At 48.3% G+C, this 21,434-nt stretch overlaps 7 protein-coding genes across 7 annotated transcripts; 4 read left to right on the top strand and 3 right to left on the bottom strand.

Annotated features, from left to right (window-relative positions):
* Window positions 1-304: 304 nt before the first annotated feature.
* On the bottom strand, window positions 305-1,301 carry MGYG_00990 (hypothetical protein; the record flags this gene model as incomplete). Its single annotated transcript, XM_003176858.1, has 2 exons — window positions 305-597; window positions 653-1,301. The coding sequence occupies 2 exons, from the start codon at window positions 1,299-1,301 to the stop codon at window positions 305-307; spliced, it is 942 nt and encodes a 313-aa protein (XP_003176906.1).
* Window positions 1,302-3,075: 1,774 nt separating this feature from the next.
* On the top strand, window positions 3,076-10,770 carry MGYG_00991 (L-aminoadipate-semialdehyde dehydrogenase large subunit; the record flags this gene model as incomplete). The annotated part of the gene is made up of 1 exon (XM_003176859.1): window positions 3,076-10,770. One exon carries the CDS (start codon window positions 3,076-3,078, stop codon window positions 10,768-10,770), a length of 7,695 nt encoding a protein of 2,564 aa, XP_003176907.1.
* Window positions 10,771-11,390: 620 nt separating this feature from the next.
* On the bottom strand, window positions 11,391-12,308 carry MGYG_00992 (hypothetical protein; the record flags this gene model as incomplete). Its single annotated transcript, XM_003176860.1, has 1 exon — window positions 11,391-12,308. The coding sequence occupies one exon, from the start codon at window positions 12,306-12,308 to the stop codon at window positions 11,391-11,393; it is 918 nt and encodes a 305-aa protein (XP_003176908.1).
* Window positions 12,309-14,588: 2,280 nt separating this feature from the next.
* Window positions 14,589-15,144, top strand: MGYG_00993 (DNA-directed RNA polymerase III subunit RPC10; the record flags this gene model as incomplete). The annotated part of the gene is made up of 4 exons (XM_003176861.1): window positions 14,589-14,601; window positions 14,722-14,892; window positions 14,957-15,051; window positions 15,109-15,144. The coding sequence occupies 4 exons, from the start codon at window positions 14,589-14,591 to the stop codon at window positions 15,142-15,144; spliced, it is 315 nt and encodes a 104-aa protein (XP_003176909.1).
* A 938-nt stretch (window positions 15,145-16,082) lies between these two features.
* MGYG_00994 (elongation factor 1-alpha) lies at window positions 16,083-17,971 on the top strand (the record flags this gene model as incomplete). Its single annotated transcript, XM_003176862.1, has 6 exons — window positions 16,083-16,087; window positions 16,149-16,219; window positions 16,288-16,346; window positions 16,597-16,735; window positions 16,791-17,831; window positions 17,901-17,971. 6 exons carry the CDS (start codon window positions 16,083-16,085, stop codon window positions 17,969-17,971), a joined length of 1,386 nt encoding a protein of 461 aa, XP_003176910.1.
* Window positions 17,972-18,414: 443 nt separating this feature from the next.
* Window positions 18,415-19,734, top strand: MGYG_00995 (hypothetical protein; the record flags this gene model as incomplete). The annotated part of the gene is made up of 1 exon (XM_003176863.1): window positions 18,415-19,734. The coding sequence occupies one exon, from the start codon at window positions 18,415-18,417 to the stop codon at window positions 19,732-19,734; it is 1,320 nt and encodes a 439-aa protein (XP_003176911.1).
* Window positions 19,735-20,001: 267 nt separating this feature from the next.
* On the bottom strand, window positions 20,002-20,468 carry MGYG_00996 (glutaredoxin; the record flags this gene model as incomplete). The annotated part of the gene is made up of 3 exons (XM_003176864.1): window positions 20,002-20,159; window positions 20,249-20,347; window positions 20,417-20,468. The coding sequence occupies 3 exons, from the start codon at window positions 20,466-20,468 to the stop codon at window positions 20,002-20,004; spliced, it is 309 nt and encodes a 102-aa protein (XP_003176912.1).
* Between the last annotated feature and the right edge of the window lie 966 nt (window positions 20,469-21,434).

Below are 21,434 nucleotides of genomic sequence, written 5' to 3' on the forward strand. Positions count from 1 at the left end.
TTATGTGTCTCCTCGGAAGTAGTTAGTTGGTTGTTCCGATACCGGCCTGCCTCGTGGAGATACCGCTTCGTGCACCCTTTGGCTTGACCGTGCTTGACGTTTCCTTCGCCGCAATATTTCAGCTAATGCCGAATGTACGGCTTAACCACTCCCTGAGCGTAACTAACAAGATAAAGGGATAACTAGATAAATATCAGGTCAAATTGAGCCAGAAGTACGGTATACAATTATACTCTTCTCAATAAGCAAATGCATTCATTCTGGGGTGAAGATACGCTCCATCTACACGGTAAAATCATCTATATTACTGCAATATCTTCTCGTAAATGGCAGCGAGATCCTTCGCTGGGTCGTCATTTTCAACCATTCCTAGCCAAGTTCCCGCTGGCTTCTTGAACCCGAGTAGGGTTTGCATCTTTGGGCTCATCTTCAGGACCTTGCTTCGAGGATTACACAAAAATTGGTTCTCCTCCTGACGAAGGGTCCCTCGGCAAAAGACAAGATTCATAATCTTACGAATCTCTCCCGGAATTGTATTGTATCCTGCGCCATGAGCCATAGTGCTAAGGAAAATGAAAGCCGAACCCCTCTCCATTTCTAAAATGAGATTAGCCATAAATCAAATCAGACTGTGGTGATGTATAGATCTTACCAAGGAAAGAAACCTCGTCAGGTCGGCCACGTCTATCATGCTCCCACTTATGAGAACCAAGGATAACCATCGTACCTCCGTTTTCGCGAGTGATTTTGCTTCCCGCAATAAAGCAGCTAAAACCGTCTACTTCATTAATCTTCATGTTTGGGTGGTGTTTGCTAGAGAAAATCATGTCATCTCTGTGTAGTGCCTGACGAGGAGAGCCTTGGCCAACATGGAAACCCATGGCAATGCTCAGCAGCGGATCAACGACGAGTTCCTCAGTATGCCCTTCAAAAACTGCTGGATATCTCTCTTCTAGAATCACTTTGAGGAGTTTCTCTATGGTCTCATTGGTATCAAGGATGTTGGCAAGGGTGTCAGACTTTGCAATCAGGCCGGGGATAACGAGAGTCTTTTTTCCAATAAAGTCGTCGTATGAATCATTGGCAACGATAGGTTTCGTATGAGGCTCCAGTTCCACATCGATCTTATCCATAGTCTCTTTTGAAGCAAAATCGGTTAGAATAACTCCGCCATCCCGCTCTAGGATCTCTAGAATCTCCTCTAGAGTAGACGTTGCCGGTATTTTGGTGACCGCCCTTGCAGGCTGGTAGGAGGCGTCAATTGGTGGTAACAAACGAGCTGTAGCGTCCTTTTTGTCCATTTTAACTTGAAATAATGTGGCCTTGAACAAAGATAACTATCTAAGACTCAACTTTGAGGGAGATATCCGAAATTGAAATTTGGAAAGTGGTAAAGAGGAGTGATTGATTCCCAAGCTGTGCAAATGTGCTAGGGCCAACCTAGGGGATAAATATAACTACTTGAGCCCTGCAATACCGGGTAATTTTCGTTTCGCGTGAAAAATCACTCGGATTGGCACGGATCAAAGGCACTTTCTCGTCTAAATTTTACTCGTTATGGTATAAATATCCCTTGTACAACAAGAATGTAAATATATCTAGGTACATACGTAGTATTCCGTCTTCACTAGTTAATCCCTGCAGAGTTTGTATCCCTGCTAAGCAATAACTAAGGTTGTTCATACCCAATCAATATGATTAATGAAGCAAAAACATAACAATGCATCTCATGAACAGAACAAGCTAGATATGGGCAATTACCTCCCTAAATGAATGCGCAGAGTCCTCCGTAGAAACTAATTAGTTGGTTTCTATGTACTGATTATGTGTATTTAGATACGCATGCCCCTAACGGGTAGTGTAAGCAGTGAGGAATGGAAGTTAGTGACGTGGAGGTGTTGAACTGTAGGCCCAAGTTACAATCTGCAGGCAAGTTTGAAACTTGCCTAGTTAACTAACTACTCCATTTTTTAGCGATCGCCGACTTCCATCGTGCAGAGAAGCTCAGTTTCGAGCTAACAAAAAGTCGACCGAGTATTCGACCCATATTTATTTCCGCGTAGTGGACTTGGGATCCGTGGGAGGGGAGAGTCGCAAACCTAATCCACCGATAGGAAGAGTGTTGCGTATGGAGTGGATATAGAGTACTCAGCAACGTTACCATTTTTAAGACTCAAAGGAAATTAGGGTATTCACAAGGTTTTTCCGATTGGATAGGTGCCCTGACTATGGAGTATCACCCGTAGGAGTAAACTTTATCAGCTTCGCAAGTTGTTGTATACAAGAGGAACCCATAATGCTTACTTTGCATAATTGAGGTGTGCTATGGAGTACAGGCCCCTGCATTATATACATCCATGTACGGTCGCGATTCGCTGATCACTGACATTATGCATCAGAGGTTCGGTATCTGGGCTTGCTGAAGTATGGAGTACAAGTCTAGCTGCCTAGCATATGGATAAAAGTACAGGGCTCCGTCTCTATAACGCCAGGTCTCCCTTTCTCCGTTTATACGAGCACTTCAGGCTTTGGGCCCTTGGTCGTTTTGTGTAAGAAGCTCCGGGATTTATACCCGGTGGATCATATTCCTTGAGGAGTGGTTGCATGAGGTGTACGGAGGAGATGATATTGGGTATCAATTTCAAGCAAAGCACAGGATTGTGGATAGCATGAGCACATCATCTTTTCCGGGCGTTAAGCTTGAGATATGGATATCCAGATATAACAAAACGTGGCGCTCTCCGAATTTACGCCGTCCTGCGTCCCAGTGTCTCATCAAAGCAGGACTTGGGCTTAGCATCTACATGCCGTTTAGCCACAGCAACATGGTCCGCCGTAAATGCGGTGTGCCCCGTCGGGAATGATATTCCATTAGCCAATCGGTCAAGGGAAAGGACGCCATGGGTTAGCATCTCGTCTGTTTTGTGCGCGTCGCCCTATTCCGTCCTCAGATAGCTATATTAGTCAATTACACCATGATCAATATCAGAAATTCTCACAAAAGATACCACTCACCAACAATTAGAAACTACACAATTGTTATATAAAACTTGCTTTATTTTCTGAGTTACCGAGATGCTTAACAACGAAGAGACAAACTCTCTCTCAGACCAAGACTACCGAAGCCTTGTCCACGACTTCAATGCCGCCGAAGACATTTCCTTACTTGGTGGTCGACTAGACCGATTATTTGAGAAGATTGTGGAAGCTTTCCCCAAAAACACAGCTCTAATTCATAGAGAGACCAAGATAACATTCTCTGAGCTCAATGAGTCCGCAAACGTACTCGCACGAAGCCTCATAAAGCGAGGCTTAAAGCATGGCGACTTGGTCGGCCTAGCTGTGTCACGGTCCATCGACCTTATTGTGGTCATCCTGGCTGTTCTCAAGCTAGGTGCTGCATATGTGCCTATCGATCCATTATTTCCTGCGGAACGCATTAATCAAATGGTCAGCGATGCTGGTCCTAAGCTCATCCTCTTGAGTGGCAGTCCGAGCAAGGGCTTGGCGAGCTGGAAAGATATCTGTATGAGCGTTGACGAGGCAAGAGATAGCTCGGTTACCGATACCACCAATCTCGAAGCTGATATACAACCACATGATTTGTCATATGTAATCTATACATCTGGTTCAACCGGAAGGCCAAAGGGTGTTGAAATTAGCCATGGGGCAGCTGCCAACTTCCTGAGCTCATTACAGAAGTATGAGCCAGGCTGCAATGAGCGGGATATATTGCTTGCCATAACGACAATATCCTTCGATATGTCAGCCCTAGAGCTATTGCTCCCACTTGTTTCCGGTACCGCAATGGTCATTGCAGATACCACCGCTGTGAAAAATCCGCGAGAGCTCTTAGAGTTAATGAGACGGCATCGGGTTACTATTTTGCAAGCTACCCCAGCGACCTGGACAATGCTCCTTGAGTCGGGATGGAAAGGGGATCCGAGGCTGTCCAAAATCATATGCGGAGGCGAACCTCTCACCCGCCAACTGGCAGACCGGCTACTCGCCGCCGCTGATTCGGTGTGGAACGTGTATGGACCTTCAGAGACGACATACGGGAGCGTCGGGAGAGTGGGAGAAGGCGATATCGTCGTTGGAAAGCCTGTTGTTAATGGACGGATTTATGTCCTCGACGACAACCTGTCTCCTGCGCCTATCGGCTGCGAAGGAGAAATATATATCGGCGGCGGCAGCGTCTCGAACGGCTACCGCAACAACGCCGACCTGACACGCGCGCGCTTCATCGCGAATCCGTTCCACGGCGGATTGTTTTTCCGCACCGGCGACCTCGGCCGTTTTCTCGCTCCTGGAAAGCTCCAAGTCGTTGGCCGCATTGATGGAGTGGTCAAGATCCGCGGCCACCGTATTGACGTTGGCGACATCGAAGCGGTGATTCTTGACCATGCAAATGTGTCCGCAGCCGTTGTAATAAGCCATGATGATCGCCTGGTGGCTTACTGCGTGTTGGATCGGGCCCTGGCCAGCGATATTTCACTTGATACCATTCTACGACCATGGGTGGCAGAACGCCTTCCAGCGTATATGCTGCCGGCATTTTTCGTTCGAATGGACGCCTTGCCGTTGTCACCCAATGAAAAGGTCAACCGCAAAGCACTTCCTAATCCACTAGAGGCTATCCAAAGCCAGGCCTCGAAGCAACCAACTTCTGAGCTGGAGCAACAGCTTTTGGCAATCTGGTCCGATATTCTTGGACACGACCGATTTGGCATAGAAGATAACTTCTTCAACCTTGGTGGTGACTCCGTGCGCATAATTCGTATGCAAGCAATATTGGAGAGGCTTTTGCATCGGCCTATACCCACGCCTAAATTATTTGAGCATTACACGATCAAGGCATTGGCCGCTTATCTGACCGGTATTGGCATGGAAACAAATCGGGAGCTTAATACGGTAAGCGATAGATTTACTAGCAATAATGAGGACATTGCAATAGTCTCCATGGCCTGCCGATTGCCAGGTGGCGTGACAACTCCAGAGGAATTCTGGCAACTTCTCCAGATGGGAGGAGATACCATCATTGACGTGCCTAAGGATCGCTGGGACGCTGAAAAGCTATACAATTCAGATCCTGATACCGAGGGTACATCGTATTGCGCCAGAGGCGGCTTTCTGGACTCTGTTTACTCATACGATGCACCTTTTTTCGGAATCTCCCCTCGTGAGGCGCAGGCGATGGATCCAGCACAAAATCTGATGCTGGAGTTGGGGTGGGAAAGTTTTGAGCGAGCAGGCTATACGAGGGAACAATTGCGAGGGAGTGCAACAGGTGTGTTCATTGGCGTGAGTAACAACGGAACAACGAATGCCATCCCGCCTGACCTCAATGGATATTCAATTACCGGAAGCGCCAGCGCCACCATATCGGGCCGTCTGTCATATACTCTTGGTCTGGAAGGTCCATCTCTAGTAGTTGATACCGCATGCTCCTCGTCTTTGGTAGCCACACACCTAGCCTGCAATGCTTTACGGCAGGGTGAGTGCAACATGGCTTTTGTTGGTGGTGTAAGCCTTCTGCTCACCCCGGGTATACACATTGAATTTAGCAAGCTCCGTGGTCTCTCTGCAGATGGTCTCTGCAGGGCATTTTCTGAGGATACAGATGGCACGGGGTTTAGCGAGGGCGCTACTTCTGTCGTGTTGAAGCGCCTGTCTGATGCTCAGCGTGACGGTGATAACATTCACGCTGTATTGCGTGGCACCGCAGTCATGCACGGTGGCTACAGTGCTGGTCTAACAGTCCCTAACAGCCCAGGCCAAGTGAAGCTTATCCGTGCAGCTCTAGCACAAGCTGCGATGAAACCTGGCGATGTTGACTATATTGAAGCTCATGGTACCGCCACTAAACTTGGTGACCCTATTGAAGCAACTGCATTGGCTGAAATATTTGGCGACGGACGCTTGGGGTCTGACCCGCTGAGGCTAGGGTCGGCGAAATCGAACGTTGGACATACCCAGGCTGCTGCCGGCCTTGTCGGCTTGCTAAAAGTAGTTTTATCAATGCAACATAATACCCTACCGAAAACATTACATATAAGCGAACCCACCAGGTCAGTTGACTGGAAAAGTGCCAACATGGAGTTGGTTCTTGCTAGTCAACCATGGCCGTCTAGGGATTGCAGGCTTCGCCGGGCTGGTGTAAGCGCATTTGGAATCGGTGGTACCAATGCCCATGTCGTAATTGAAGAGCCTCCTAAGCCTGTTCACAAGAACAATGGTTGCGCTGTACCCGCTCCTGTCCCCCGCACTATACCATTTTTGCTCTCTGGAACCAGTGAATCGGCCCTTAGAGCACAGGCTGAAAAACTCCGGTTATATATTGATAGTGGTAATGGAAAAGATGATCGCCTCGCCGACATTGCCTACTCCTTGGCTACTGGCCGTACACACTTTCAACGCAGGCAGGTAGCAGTTGCGAGAGATAAAGCACAAATGCTGGAAGCCCTGGCATCAATAAGCTCGAATTCAGATAAGCTTTTTAATGCGAATGAGAGCGGGAAGGCAAAGTTAGGGATGCTCTTCGCCGGACAAGGCAGCCAGCGGCTAGGGATGGGCAAGGAACTCTATGCTGTTTATCCTGTTTTCAAGACTACTCTGGATGAAATTGTAGCTTTGTTCACAGAATTGGAGTTCCCACTTCACGATATAATGTGGGCTCAGCCGGGAAGTTCACACGCCTCATTACTTGACAGAACCGATTTCACCCAAGCTGCCCTGTTCGCTCTTGAGGTTTCTCTCTGGAACTTGTGGCAGAGCTGGGGCGTACAACCCGACTTTCTACTTGGCCACAGCGTGGGAGAGATTGCAGCAGCTCATGTTTCAGGTATTTTGAGCTTATCTGATGCTTGCCGGTTAGTGTCCATGCGCGGATCTTTGATGCAAGCTCTTCCCAGTAAAGGGAAGATGGCTTCACTAGAAGCCAGCAGCTTTGAGGTTGAAGAAATTATCAACGAACTGAGCCAGAGAGACAAGGTTGAAATAGCAGGCTATAACACACCTTCACAAATTGTTATCTCTGGAGATACTGATGCAGTTGAGACTGTATCAGCCCATGTTTTCAACATGGGTCGTAAGACCAAAGTGCTTGATACTAGCCACGCTTTCCACTCAGGTCATATGAATGGCATGTTAGATGCCTTCAGAGTTGCACTCGAAGGTCTTCAATTCAATCCAGCAAAGATACCCATAATCAGTAGCATGACCGGTTCACTAGCTGCAAGCGGCGAACTTCAATGTGCGGAATATTGGGTCAAACAAGCCCGACATGCTGTAAGATTTAGTGATGCCTTTCACGAGCTTACTCAACAAGGAGCCAATATCTTCCTTGAGATAGGGCCTAGCTCGACGCTTTGTGGGCTGGGTGCAGCCTGTTTTTCGAATGCTTCTCAAATAAGCATGGCTCTTTGGTTACCTTCCCTTAAACCAAGAACGGATGACGTCTCGGTTATCCAAAATAGCGTGCACGAGTTACACACGCGGCATGTACCAATTAACTGGGCCGAATATTTCAAGCCTTTTGACTGTCAAAGAGTTAACCTCCCTACTTACGCCTTCCAGCGGGTGCCTTACCAGCCGACAAAGAAGGTCAGCTGGCTCAATGGTATCGCACAAAATGGTGAGCCGCAAGGGGTCGTAAACGGGGTGGAAAATATGATGTTTGAAATGAATTGGCATCAAGTCCACTCAGACAAAGCCAAGCCTCACGGCACCTGGGGGCTTCTTGCTTTATCCGATGGAACTACGTGGGTGAAAAGTGCGCACAGCGCATTGGAAAGCTCAGGAGTTCAACTGGTTCATATCGCCAATCTTGAAGAGGCCAAGCCGCTTAATGGCGTACTAGCTTTCTGGGATTCCGATGCCGACGTCGTTCAAAAAGCGCACAGCTTCACTGCTGCAGCCCTAGCTCATCTACAGAACGCAAGCAAGTTCGGATTTACGGCGCCAATTGTTTGGGTTACTCGGCACGCGGTTGGCGCGGGTGCTAGCGACCAGCCGGTCGGTATCGGGGCCGGGCCGCTGTGGGGTCTGATGCGGGCAACTAGGAGCGAACACCCTGAGTTGAATCTCAGGCTGATTGACGTGGATGACGAGACAAGCTTGACCACCCTTGGGACGGCCCTGGCAGTAGATAACCAGGCAGAAGTTTCTATCCGCAAGGGGCAACTACTTGTGCCTCATTTGGAACGCGCTAGCTTGGTCTCCGCACCCGCTGAAAAACCACTACTTCGAACGAATGGCGCGGTGCTGGTCACTGGAGGCCTTGGTGATCTCGGAGGCCGTGTGTCCCGCAGGCTGGTCAGTTGCCATGGGGTTCGCGATTTAGTTCTTTTGTCTCGGAATGGCAAGGAGTCTGCTAGAACTGATGCATTTGTTGCCGAGCTCGCAAAACTGGGTGCCAACATTACCATAGTTCGCGGTGATGTTGCAGACCTTAGCAGCCTCAAAGCCGCCATGCAGATATTTACTACCGATAGGCCACTACGAGGTGTGATTCATGCAGCTGGAGTGGTTGATTCCGGTGTTTTGTCATCTTTAACTCCTGAGAAATGCGCCACGACATTTGCACCCAAGGTAGATGGCCTTTGGAACCTGCATCGTCTAACCAAAGACATGGATTTGGACGTCTTCATGATGTTTTCGTCTATTTCCGGTATCATGGGCCTGCCCGGACTTGCGAATTACGCCGCTGCTAATTCTTTTATTGATGCTCTCGCCTACCTACGTCGTTCCCAGGGCTTGCCGGCTACTTCGGTAGCTTATGGTGTCTGGGGCGGAGATGGAATGGCAACTACTCTCGTATCAACGACTCGTAATCATCTCTCGCAGCTTGGATTGGGCTTCTTGGAGCCAGAGGATGGTTTGAAGTTGTTTGAACAAGCAATTCAACGCGGACAAGCACTCACCATAGCTGCAGTTCTAGATCTTGAACGGCTCAAGAGTTATTATGAAGAACAAGGCGGCATACCTCCATTCTTACGCTCAGTTATGGGTGAACAGAAAGTTAAATCATCTGTAAATTCTGACGTGAATTTACAAGACATGCTGGCCAGGTCAGCTCCAGAGCAGCACGGGAGTGTTGTGCTACAGGTTGTTCGCAAAGCCATAGCTAAAGCATTAGGGTATACCGAAATGGATGACATAGACGCCAGAAAACCCCTAAAGGAGCTGGGAATTGACTCTCTAACCGCTATCCTGGTCCGCAACCATCTAGCAACGCTGACTGGTATGACATTACCACCAAACATCGCACTTCTTCGTCCAGATCTCAAGTCACTCAGCGAATTCATTCTATCCTTTTTGCAAGACAATATTGAAGCTGGCGCATCTTCCTTACCAAACACCAACGGCCACACTAACGGCCATACCAAAGCAAACGATCACACCAATACCAATGGCCACGCCAATGGCAATGGTGTCTCAAGTTCTAATGGCACGCTAAAGTCCAATGGTACCAATGGCGCCAGTGGTGCACGAAGTTCCAACGGTGTACCCCAGACTAATGGCGCATCTAAGTCCAATGGCGAGGCTAAACCTGATAGTGGGATGAAGGCGAACGGCTCAGCACCAAGAGCTGCTCCTCATGTCGATATGGCAGCTATTAAGAGAGGCGTACTGGATCCGAGTTTCCAGTTCGGAAACATAACAAAACACCCTCTCACATGTTTAAATGCTCCCAAGGCGGTGTTCGTGACAGGACCAACGGGGTTTGTTGGCGCATTCATGGTTCATGAGTTTCTCAGAAGAGGTATAACTGTATATTGCCTTGTGCGCTCCCATAGCCTCGACCAGGCTCAAAAACGCATGGGCGCAACACTACGGGAATATAATCTCTGGAAACCAGAGTACGCATCGCTGATTCGCCCTGTCATCGGTGACCTCTCTCAACCACTACTTGGCCTCCACCAAGATGTGTTTGATAATCTGGCCAATGTAGTCGATGCCATACTTCATTCAGGAGCTCTTGTGGACTGGATGCGTCCATTGGAAGACTATATTGGCCCCAATATTCTGGGTACTCACGAAATCTTACGTCTTGCTTCTCATGGACGAGGAAAGGCAGTCCATTTTATATCAACGATCTCCACACTGCCTATTCACTTAGGCTATGGTCTTACTGAACTTGATGGAGAGTATGGCTATGGTACTTCAAAGTACCTTGCTGAGAGGATGATTGTAGCAGCTCGTTTCCGCGGTGCAGTAGCATCGTCCTATCGACTACCATTTGTCGCCGCTTCAGGTGCTAATGGCCGTTTCCGTCTTGATCGTGGCGACTTTTTAAATAATCTTGTTATGGGAAGCCTTGATTTGGGATCTTTTCCATCCTTGAAGACCACTCTATCCAGCGTTCTCCCGGTTGATTATCTATGCAACACTATTGCAATGATTATGACTGAGGATCAGGGGCGCATTGGCGAAGATTACGACTTTGTGAATCCACATGCACTTAGCTTTGATACCTTCTTCGGGGTTATGGGTGCTGCCAGCGGTAAACTAGAAGTCATTCCTTTTAGCCAGTGGCATTGTCAAGCCCTTGAATATGCAGCACGCAATCCGAAGAGCCCATTGGCCCGCATCACCACCGTTCTCGATGGCTATACAGATGAGACGGCTGGAGCCTTATTGAAGGGCAGCCCTGTTGGCAAGCATGTTTTTGGGCTGGATACATATCCTGCCCCAGTGATTGGCGAGGAATACATACGTAAATATTTGGATTCAATCAATACTACAAGACAAAAAGACGGACTATGAATAATAAAATGAAGGTAGAATAGATTTATAGACTAAAATAATGCAAGTCTCGTTTACTCGATTAAAAGTTCCAAACATATACATGTTTACAGTTATTTAAATACTAGGTAAATCATGATGTCAGCAAATATATTTTATCACAGATGGTGGCCGCCTCAAAGTAAGTATTTACAATTAGACAAGCTTGCTTTTAAGGACTCAGGATACCGGAGAGACGCTCTTCCTAGAACCCGTAAGCTCGGTGGTACATTCTCTATATATTACAGTATCTTATTTCATCATAGTCCATTAATGTGAAAAGAACAGTGTTGAGGAGCAGGAAAAGAATGCGAGCAGTATAATGTCACCCTCGTAGTCATTAAAGAGTTAACCAAACATCAAGTGAGATGACGTCATCCCCATACAGAAAAGGGTTATGGTTATTTAAGCAGGTACCATAACTGTCAGGTGTAGGAGCGGAACAACGTAGGTAACTAACATATCTTCATTGATTTGGCTTTCCTAGTAAACCAACACGTAATCGTAACTAACTACTTAGCCCGCAGACAATACCAGGGCAAGGAGATAATTTCTATTTTCTAGTGCCAAACAGAAATTCTGCGTTCTCATCCTTACGCCCGTCACATAACGGAATCGGATTTCTCATCAAATTGAGCCAGACCCTCTTTTAAAGTCCGGAAGTGAACAGTCGGAAAGAATTTCTCCTTTTGTGCCTTAGCTTTGTCCAGAGGAATTGCACATGCCTGACTAATTGATAGAAGGTAATAGTCGGCCAGTACTAGCGTGTCCTCATCTTTGGCTGCTTTGATCATATTTACCGTAGCATGAAGCGAGACATGCTCAATTGGCATGTTAGGGCGATATTTTTCCTTGATAAGCGCGACCGTATCATTCCAGCAGCTTCGCTCTCCTGACATAAAGGTATAGGGTTCCCATGAGCCAGCCGGTGCTTGTATTAACGAGGCAAGCCCTTTGGCAGCATCTCTTGCCCACGTGAAATCAACTGGCTCATTCCCGGTTCCTGGTATCACAGCTTTGTTGGCTTTCCAATTAACAGGGTGGCACTCGTCAATATCTTTGATGTAACGGTTTTTACTCGGCACAAAATAGTCGGCTAGCCAGCCGATACACACCAGAGTCCACTCTAGATCCTTCTGGTTCCGCAGCGTCTCACGAACAGGTTCATGTATAGCATAGTAGAAACCAGGCTCGTCCGGGTAAGATTCGATGTTTACTGCAAACTCAGCAGGAATGAAGCGTTTGCACTTTGGGCTCTCCTGGCAGGCTTGTATGAGTGTATGATGAACGCTAGTGTAAGCGTTCGACATGTCACCAATTGTTGAGATCAAGACATCACAGTCGGCCAAAGGGGCTTTCAAAGACAATAGAGTATAGTCTGTAATGGCCTGGGAGACGCCACAGCTTTCAATCTGAGGTTTAGAGCTCCGAGTGAGAATGATGAGTTCATGGCCAGCTTGGACGAACTCTTCACAAAGGTAGCGAGTCAAGTCGCCGTAGCCTGCAATTGCAACCTTCATGTTGAGTGGTGTTATAAGTCGACAAATATTCCTGTCTGACGACGGTTCAAATGAGGTTATCGTGATTGCAGATGGTGATAATGTGTCGGGCAGACGCCAGAAGGTATGCAGCGGTCCAGTTAGCTGATTACCCCGCCTAACACGGATGACAGCAGTCTTTTGGCAGCTTATGAATCCCAGTCGAAACTGGGCTTCGGCAACAGTTGGAGCCCATTTGAGATAGGACACAGCCAATCATTGGCACATTAAACAACAAAATCCCCGTCGACTAGTTTTTGGGACCAGAAACAACTCGACAAAAGTTTCTTCCCAAGGTCTCATGCCCCAGTCAATTTATTTCACTGGTACCCACAGTTGGTCAACAGAATTCATCGACCACACCTGCATATATACAGGGAGATAATCTCTCATGTCTGACCTCGCACTGCAGTTATGTGACGTCGTCACGACAAACGTGCTATGTAAAAAACAAGCTTCGATTGGATAACTTAGGTAGTCAAGCAGTCGGCGAATCTCCGTAACCTAAATTCGATTAAGGATTAACCTTAATCTAGGCATAGTTATTATAGCGTAGTCGAGGCTTGGGTTGAAAAGTAAAATACGGAGTAACGGGTAGAATACTCGATTGCGGTGAAGAGTAAGGCAAGAGTTTCATAAGAAATGGGTAATAAATATGGGCTCTAGAGAATAGGGTGGGGCACCTGCCGCAGCAACGGAGAGTGGGTACTTGTTGGCAGCCGTCGGGCTCTCCTTGAAGTTGTAAGGAGATAGTTATGGCCGTAATATCTGCGTTGGGTAATTGTTTGTTAGATTTCCCAAGCGTATTCTAGGGGCGTATTCATAGCAATCTCAATAATTAGTGGCCACAATTCAGCTATAGATTGTAGGCGCCTTCGCCCAAAGAAACAGAGTGCTGGTACTTCCTTGGAACCTAGAACTTTATATTTTTTTCCCTATCATCTGCCTCGCGCTCACACCAGCATAGGATAACGCCGCCTATGCCTGGTCAAACGTCTAGATCGTTTCCCTGATTGTCGACCTTTGATTGAGCGTATTGTCAATTGTATACTGTTATAATGGTACCTGAAGGAAAACGTAGCTAACAGTGCTTTTATTCATAACACAATAGCTAACTATTGCGTTTGTATCTCAATTTCACTTGTTTCTTGAATTTTGTTAGTTTCCACTGAGTCAGGTATGTTTATATGCCACACCCTGACTCTTGTAGGAGTTTGGCAACCGATAATTTCCACTTGTGTTTTAAAATATCAAAGAGACTGATTCCATGACGGACGGAGTAAAATCACTTATCTCTGGTTTTGCCAGAAATCACGGGAATTGCTATATCAATTAGCTAGCAGTTTGGGTAAGTTGATTAGTCTCCCCACAAGTTTGGACCTGACATCAGCTGAAATCGACCTTTAGTTACTGTTTGCGATACATACATCAGCTGCAGGGATGCACAGGCTATTGATTTGAATATAGTTTCTTTTTAAGTACGGGCTTTCGGCAAGGCACAGTTGCAGCTCAGGAGGCTCTTCTCATCAAAAATGGCGTGCCAGTCAGCGCGACCGTTATATTATTCTCTCAAACCTTAGGCAGATCTATTCTTATCAGTCACTCAGGGACAGTTCATGTCACTATCACCCTCACTCTCAAGACCACTAGCATTTAGCTGGAGAAATACTCTCCACGGTAGCTACTGGGTTTCGAAATTTAGTGCTCAAAAGCAGATTACCACAGATAATAGCCACATAAGATGGGCACGCCCGTCCGGCCATATATAACAGACGTGGTGAATGTTGCCGCCGGCGTTCTGGCGGGCGTAGGAGTAGAATGGAATGTCGAAGAAAAAGATTAGCGATAGGTGGGAAAGTACCATAGAGGAAATAAGTGAATTGAATAAACCTCAAAAATTACGGTTCTTCGCGTATATTTCGAATTTTGTAGTTAGTATAGAGTAGAATAACGGTGAAATCTGAAATTTACGGTTCTTCACGCGTAATTTTTGGACTTAACGGTTTTTTCAACTCACTTATTTCCTCTATGGGTATTGGTTGAAGTCAATGCCAGTTAGAGTTCACTTTCACGTGAGTGTGCGACTGAGGGTTTCGGTACTTCATTATTCCGGTCCGCGACAAGGTCCAGATAACCGCTTGGCGATTGTCTATTGGTCAATTGGCGCTTCAAATTGAAGATTGAGCAGATGCTGTTTTCTCTTGTTCTTCTACCGACTACGAGACGATGGTAGATGGATTTTGGTAATGCCTGACCATCACGATGCCGCTCACCTGTACGTATCCCCCAAGATGTGACTATGAATATCTGTTTATGATAGAAATAGCTAACATTTACCTCCTTACCCCATCACCAGTCTGTCCAAACTGCAGTAATGCACTAACTATCTCGAAAGCTCCCCCAACCTCGCGATACCCGGCGGGCGTCAACCGGTTCGAATGTCGTACCTGTCCGTACCAGTATGCCCTTGACAGAACGTATTTTGAGCGCAAAGAGATGAAACGCAAGGAAGTGGCCGATGTGCTGGGTGGGAAAGACGAGTGGAAGAACGCAGAGAGCATGCCTGGTACGATGTCGTTGTTAACATTTTTGCTATGAAGGAGCAACGTATGCTGACATCTGCACTGCAGCCCAATGCCCCGCTGAAGGTTGCGAAGGAGATCGTGCGTTCTTTTTCCAGCTGCAGATCCGAAGTGCAGACGAGCCTATGACGACCTTTTACAAGGTGTGTTGCTTACACTGCATCTCTTCTATGACTCACATTCATGCTGATTGACTATAGTGTTCTGCCTGTGACGCTCGATGGCGAGAGAACTAGACGACGGTCGGATCTCGTCGGCTTCCATTTCTCTCCTCACTATGAAAAAAAATTGAGCGTTTGTTTTGCTGCCAGCACGCGGCGCTAGCTGGGCAAGAGGCAGGCGGAACTTGTCCTGGATTCCGCCCACCAGAATCTTCATCCCGCCAACAGGGGTCACTACCACACCACCAAGAGGCTTCAAACTATCCACCAGGGCTGCCCACTCAGACACGTACACTTGACACATTTTGACCTTGACCCCTCCAAGGCATGGAGGCGCTGATCAAAAAGGGCTTACAGGGGTTTGATGCAAAGTTGCGCACAAACACAAACGCACACACACACGCACACGCACACGCACACACGCCAGTGTTCAGTGCGACTCTATATTCTACTTTAGCCTACCAATGTCTGTAGTACCGTAGTCACATAGCCAATATCCAGTATCATCTTGCTCAAAACCATCCCTCGGCTTCTTCCTCCTGGCCCACCGCCCTCGCCGCCGCTCTTCACCGTCTCCTCCCTCGCTATCGTCACTTTCCGCCTTCTTTATCTTAAGCGCCGTCAGAGTTTTCATGGTGGGGTGTGAAACTGCCCCTCCGCTGCCTGCCAAGTTGGGCTTAGCGCCGTCTCGCTAGTCCTCTTTCGGCTGTCCGCACCCCTCGCCCCGCCATACAAAAGGACCCCTCGCTCGTCGCCTTCACACAGAAAATTCTTTTCTCTTCTTCTTTTTTTCTTTCTCTCCTTCGTCTGCTTCAGTACGTCTTCCCTCTCCCCTACACTCTTCCTCTCTCTCCATCTCTCTCCATCTTCACCTTCATCTTCAGCAAGATAACTAACTCGCTTCTGCAGCACCTCTACGCAATTTCGGCCGTAGTATCTGAGCGTTCTGCTGAATTCTTCTAGTATCTTCCTAAGAGCTACAAGACTTCAAAACCACACAAAACACCGTCACCATGGGGTACGTCCTTCTTCCGCCTCTCCTGCCAAATATCTGAATGCCAGAGCTAACAATCCTGCAGTAAGGACGACAAGGGACACATTAACTTGGTCGTTATCGGCCACGTCGATTCCGGCAAATCCACCACCACCGGTAAGCCAGACATCAGGGATTTCAGCCAGGCACACTACAACACACAGAAACTGACTTCAATATCACAGGTCACTTGATCTACAAGTGCGGTGGTATCGACCAGCGTACCATTGAGAAGTTCGAGAAGGTAAAGACTCCCTTTCTATTGCAGTCTCTGTTTTGCTCTACATTCCCTTCTCCCATTTCAACCCATTATGTGGCCTCTTTTTTTTTGGCGTCTGTGGTGGGATGTGGCTTGGCGCTCGCTTGGGCATCAAAATTTGCACACCCCACCAACGTCAACATGAGCCATCACTCCAGGCAACGAACGAGCCTCATGTCATGTTTAACATTGCTTTTTCTTCCTATCGATATCGATGCTAACGACGTCTTTGTAGGAAGCCGAAGAGTTGGGCAAGAAGTCCTTCAAGTACGCTTGGGTTCTTGACAAGCTCAAGGCCGAGCGTGAGCGTGGTATCACCATCGATATTGCCCTCTGGAAGTTCGAGACCCCCAAGTACAATGTCACCGTCATTGGTATGTTTTCTTTGCTCTCCCCCATAATAATCGTACTTTTCACTAACGAGAGTAGACGCCCCCGGTCACCGTGACTTCATCAAGAACATGATCACTGGTACCTCCCAGGCTGACTGCGCTATCCTCATCATTGCTGCCGGTACTGGTGAGTTCGAGGCTGGTATCTCCAAGGATGGCCAGACCCGTGAGCACGCCCTGCTCGCTTTCACCCTCGGTGTCAAGCAGCTCATCGTTGCCATCAACAAGATGGACACCACCAACTGGTCCGAGGACCGTTTCAAGGAAATCATCAAGGAAGTTACCAACTTCATCAAGAAGGTTGGCTACGATCCCAAGGGTGTTCCATTCGTCCCAATCTCTGGCTTCAACGGTGACAACATGATTGAGGCTTCCTCCAACTGCCCCTGGTACAAGGGATGGAACAAGGAGACCAAGGCCGGTGGTGCCAAGTCTGGCAAGACCCTCCTTGAGGCTATTGATGCCATTGACATGCCAACCCGTCCTACCGACAAGCCCCTCCGCCTCCCACTCCAGGATGTCTACAAGATCTCCGGTATTGGAACAGTACCAGTCGGTCGTGTCGAGACTGGTATCATCAAGCCCGGTATGGTCGTCACCTTCGCCCCTGCCAACGTCACCACTGAAGTCAAGTCCGTCGAAATGCACCACCAGCAGCTCGCCCAGGGTGTCCCTGGTGACAACGTCGGCTTCAACGTCAAGAACGTTTCCGTCAAGGAAGTTCGCCGTGGTAACGTTGCTGGTGACTCCAAGAACGACCCACCATCCGGCTGTGCTTCCTTCAACGCTCAGGTCATCGTCCTCAACCACCCCGGCCAGATCGGTGCCGGTTACGCCCCAGTCCTCGACTGCCACACTGCCCACATTGCTTGCAAGTTCGCTGAGCTCCTCGAGAAGATTGACCGCCGTACCGGTAAATCCGTCGAAGCCAACCCCAAGTTCGTCAAGTCTGGTGATGCCGCCATCGCCAAGATGGTTCCCTCCAAGCCCATGTGCGTTGAGGCTTTCACTGACTACCCCCCACTTGGTCGTTTCGCCGTCCGTGACATGAGACAGACCGTTGCCGTCGGTGTCATCAGTAAGTTTCTCCTCTACCTTCCACCCTAATCACTTCCCTTGTTGTGCATATGCTAATACATCTTTACAGAGGCTGTTGATAAGGCCGCTGGTGGTGCTGGCAAGGTCACCAAGTCCGCTGCCAAGGCTGGCAAGAAGTAAATCATCCCACCTACTTCTTGATGTAATGACAACTACGATGGTGATGAACAAAAAAAAAGGGTTTTTGATGTTTGAAAGTAAAAAGAGATGCTGGTTCCTTACTCTTATTCCTCCCCAGGTGTTTTTTTCTTGCGGGCATTTGAGAACTTATGAAAATACCACTCTCCCCCTCTTCACATCACATTAGATACAAAACCGGCTTTTAATTGACATGAACTTTCAAATAAATTTCGTCTCCATCTTCTTCATCTTCGTGTCTAGTAGTGTAGCGCCGAGTAAAGTAGACACTCGCTACGGGAACTTTTGTTAACTGTGCAAACATGACAAACACTGACGAGGTAACTTTTCCCGGACAACCAAGTTAGTTAAAAGGTCAGCAAGCCCACCCCAGCTTGACATCTACTTGCAGCTTGCCGAAAGCAAAGCAATTGACCACCGCAACCATGAGTTCCCTCCCTTCCTCCCTCCATACGCCTATCCGCCGATACCTCACACAATGCGCTCGACGAAATCTCACTCGCCAGCAGCCTCGATGGCTATCAACGTCCCACAGCCTTCGAGCAACATCCACAAAGACAGGCGCAAGGGAAGAAGTGCGATATTCCACCAATGCCGCGCGTGACCAGCATGTGCAGCATAAGAGATCAATGGCCATATCTGCCGCTGGCCTGATTGCGTGTGCTATTGCCATGTACGGCACTGTGACATATTACTTCCCAGACGGACTACAAGCAGAGGCCGGTGCGGACAGTAGCAATGGGCAAAAGGACCAGACGGCAGCAGCGGCGAAGGCAAAGAGTGATGGGAAAATCAAGCTTGAGGGGCCACCGGCTGGCATGGCACTTAATGAGTCCACCACTGTGATCATCGATGGCATCGAACAGGTTCCAACGGGAAACTCAACGATACCTAACTTCCCCAAAACGATTCGGTTACCCAGGACCGTTGACGGCAACAATCCAGATCTGAAAATCGGCGATGAATTACCCGTTACAGATAATGTGAATGACAAATCGGCAGACGAATATCAGCTTCTCGGCTTGGGTCTACGTACGGTTTCGTTCCTTAGCATTCAAGTCTATGTTGTTGGCTTGTATATAGCCACGGCAGATATTCCCGAGCTCCAGGCTCGACTTATTCGACATGGTGCGAACCCAGTCGTACCCGGCGTTCCTCCTACCGATGACGGACTGGCGGCTACATCCCTTGTACCGCATGAGCGCGAGGCATTGCAGGCTTCTCTTCTCGAAGCCGAGGAGGGCGAGCAGATAATGGATCATATCCTTCGACAGGGCGGTATCCGTACCATCTTCCGAATTGTGCCTACTCGAAACACAGATTTCCTGCATCTACGTGACGGGTGGGTGAGAGCCATCACTGCCCGAGCTCAAAAGGCGAACGCTCAGGCTAAGCAACTTGATGCTTCTGCTGAACCCCAGTTCAATGATGACTCGTTCGGTACGGCAATGGCCGAGTTTAAGACACTGCTAGGCGGAGGAGTAAGAAAGAATGTGCCCAAGGGTCAGACTTTGCTTCTACTTCGTGATAAGCTTGGAGGAATGGGGATAGTGTATCAGCCTGGCGAGACGAAACCGATGACCTGGCTTGGTAGGGTTGGAGACGAGCGTATCGGACGACTGGTGTGGTTGAATTATCTTGCTGGTAAGACCGTGGCTAGCGAGAGTGCAAGGAAGAATATCGTTGACGGCATGATGGCTATCGTTGGCCGGCCGATCGGTACAGTTGAGATGAAGGTTGTCTGATCGGGCTCTCTTTTCACTAAGAGCTGGTCGAGTGTACGTTTACAGATGGGATGATTTCTACTCACTTTGGGGGGAATCATGTTTATATATATGTACTATAGCCGCTAGATGGAATCCAGCGATTGACACACTCCTAAATAAATACATGAACTAGTCTATCCGCATTCTCATTCCCCTATGTAGAATCAAGTCTTTCTATCCTACAGAGACAAGAACGGTGCTGGAGACATGTCTATAACCACTTTCATAGCCATGGACGCAGGCTATCTAGATGGCACCGGCATCCTTCAATAAGGCAGTCAGTTGACCAGACCTAGCAACGAGGTCAGAGTTACCGCCGATGTGCTGGTGGTTGATGAAGATGTTGGGAACGGTGCGCTGGTTGGTGATCTCCTGAAGAGCAGACTGGATGGCAGAGCCGTCATCTATCATCCACCGTCAGCCTCAGTCTCAGCCTCCCTCCCCTTGTTATACCATCTTTATATATAAATTTACCATGGGCAGCCAAACGTACCAACTTTGTCGAGTTCCATGACGAAGAACTTGGCTCCCCTGGAGTTGAGCAGAGCCTTCGTCTCGTTGCAGTAAGGGCAGTAGGACTTGGAGAAGACAACTACGGCACACCAGACGTTAGCTCTCCATCTCTATTCTATCTGCTTGATTTCAAAGAGACTCGACTCACCCACGCCGTTCTCGGCGATGATTTTCTCGGCTTTCACTTTTGCGGCAGACATGTTGGCTGGCGACTGGCTGGCTACAGAGCCAAAAAGACGGCGGAATATGGAAGCTATGGTGGGCAACTTTTGATAGGAGAAAAGAATCAAAAAGGAGGAAAAGAAGACGGCTTGGACGCGGGGCTGCGGAAGAGAGTAATATAAGCAGCGGCGTGTGTAAGGGTTGACTGATGCTTGCGGCGGGGGATGGAGAAGGACAGGCCGGGCAAGGATAATGCGAAGGGGACTTGGTTAGTAAACTAGCCGGTCAACTAGTACCTAGGTATTTAGTTAGCTAAGGGAACGAAGCACCCGAGGGCGATCTCGATACGAAGGGCGCAGATCCCGGCAGTTGGACAGGCTCGTTTACAAGGGACAAGCGGGCAAGACTTTGATAGCATGGGAGTCCTTTATGGCGGCTATTCAGGGTGAGATAGATGCGCTTTGTATGCGGTTTCTTCCCGCGGACTTTGATAGTGTTACTCCTCCGTTGCCCAGCGAGACACATCTATACATACAACTACCAGCCTACTACTGAGTATGAGTACTCTGCAGAGAAGTTCTGCTAGTTATTCGATTCAGTCTATTTGAAAAGATAACAAGGCATGCCTAAAGAGCGAATTCCACGTATAGTAGCCCATGTCGGAGTTATATTAGTTAGAGCCTGGGTGGTATGCGACAGGAAGGACCACTGGGTGATACTCGGTCAGACCACACTCGCAGTACATACTCTCCACGCTGCCGAGACATGAATGGGGGAATGGGGAATGGAGGGCGCCCTGACCTGATATCCTGTAGCCAACTATCGATCCAGAATGCTCATCTACGACTTTGATCGTCGGCCGAAAATGCATATCCCAAGTGCCTTTCCCACCTTCTGCTACTCGTCAGATAGTTAATTCAGCTCCTTCTCTTGAAACAGGAGGCGATAGTTGGCCATCTCAGCGGACGATCCCCTTTGGATTTTGAATATCGACGAAAGAGAGA

This window comes from Nannizzia gypsea, genomic scaffold (genome assembly GCF_000150975.2).
Source record: "Nannizzia gypsea CBS 118893 supercont1.1 genomic scaffold, whole genome shotgun sequence".
In the NCBI taxonomy this organism is placed as follows: Eukaryota; Fungi; Ascomycota; class Eurotiomycetes; order Onygenales; family Arthrodermataceae; genus Nannizzia; species Nannizzia gypsea.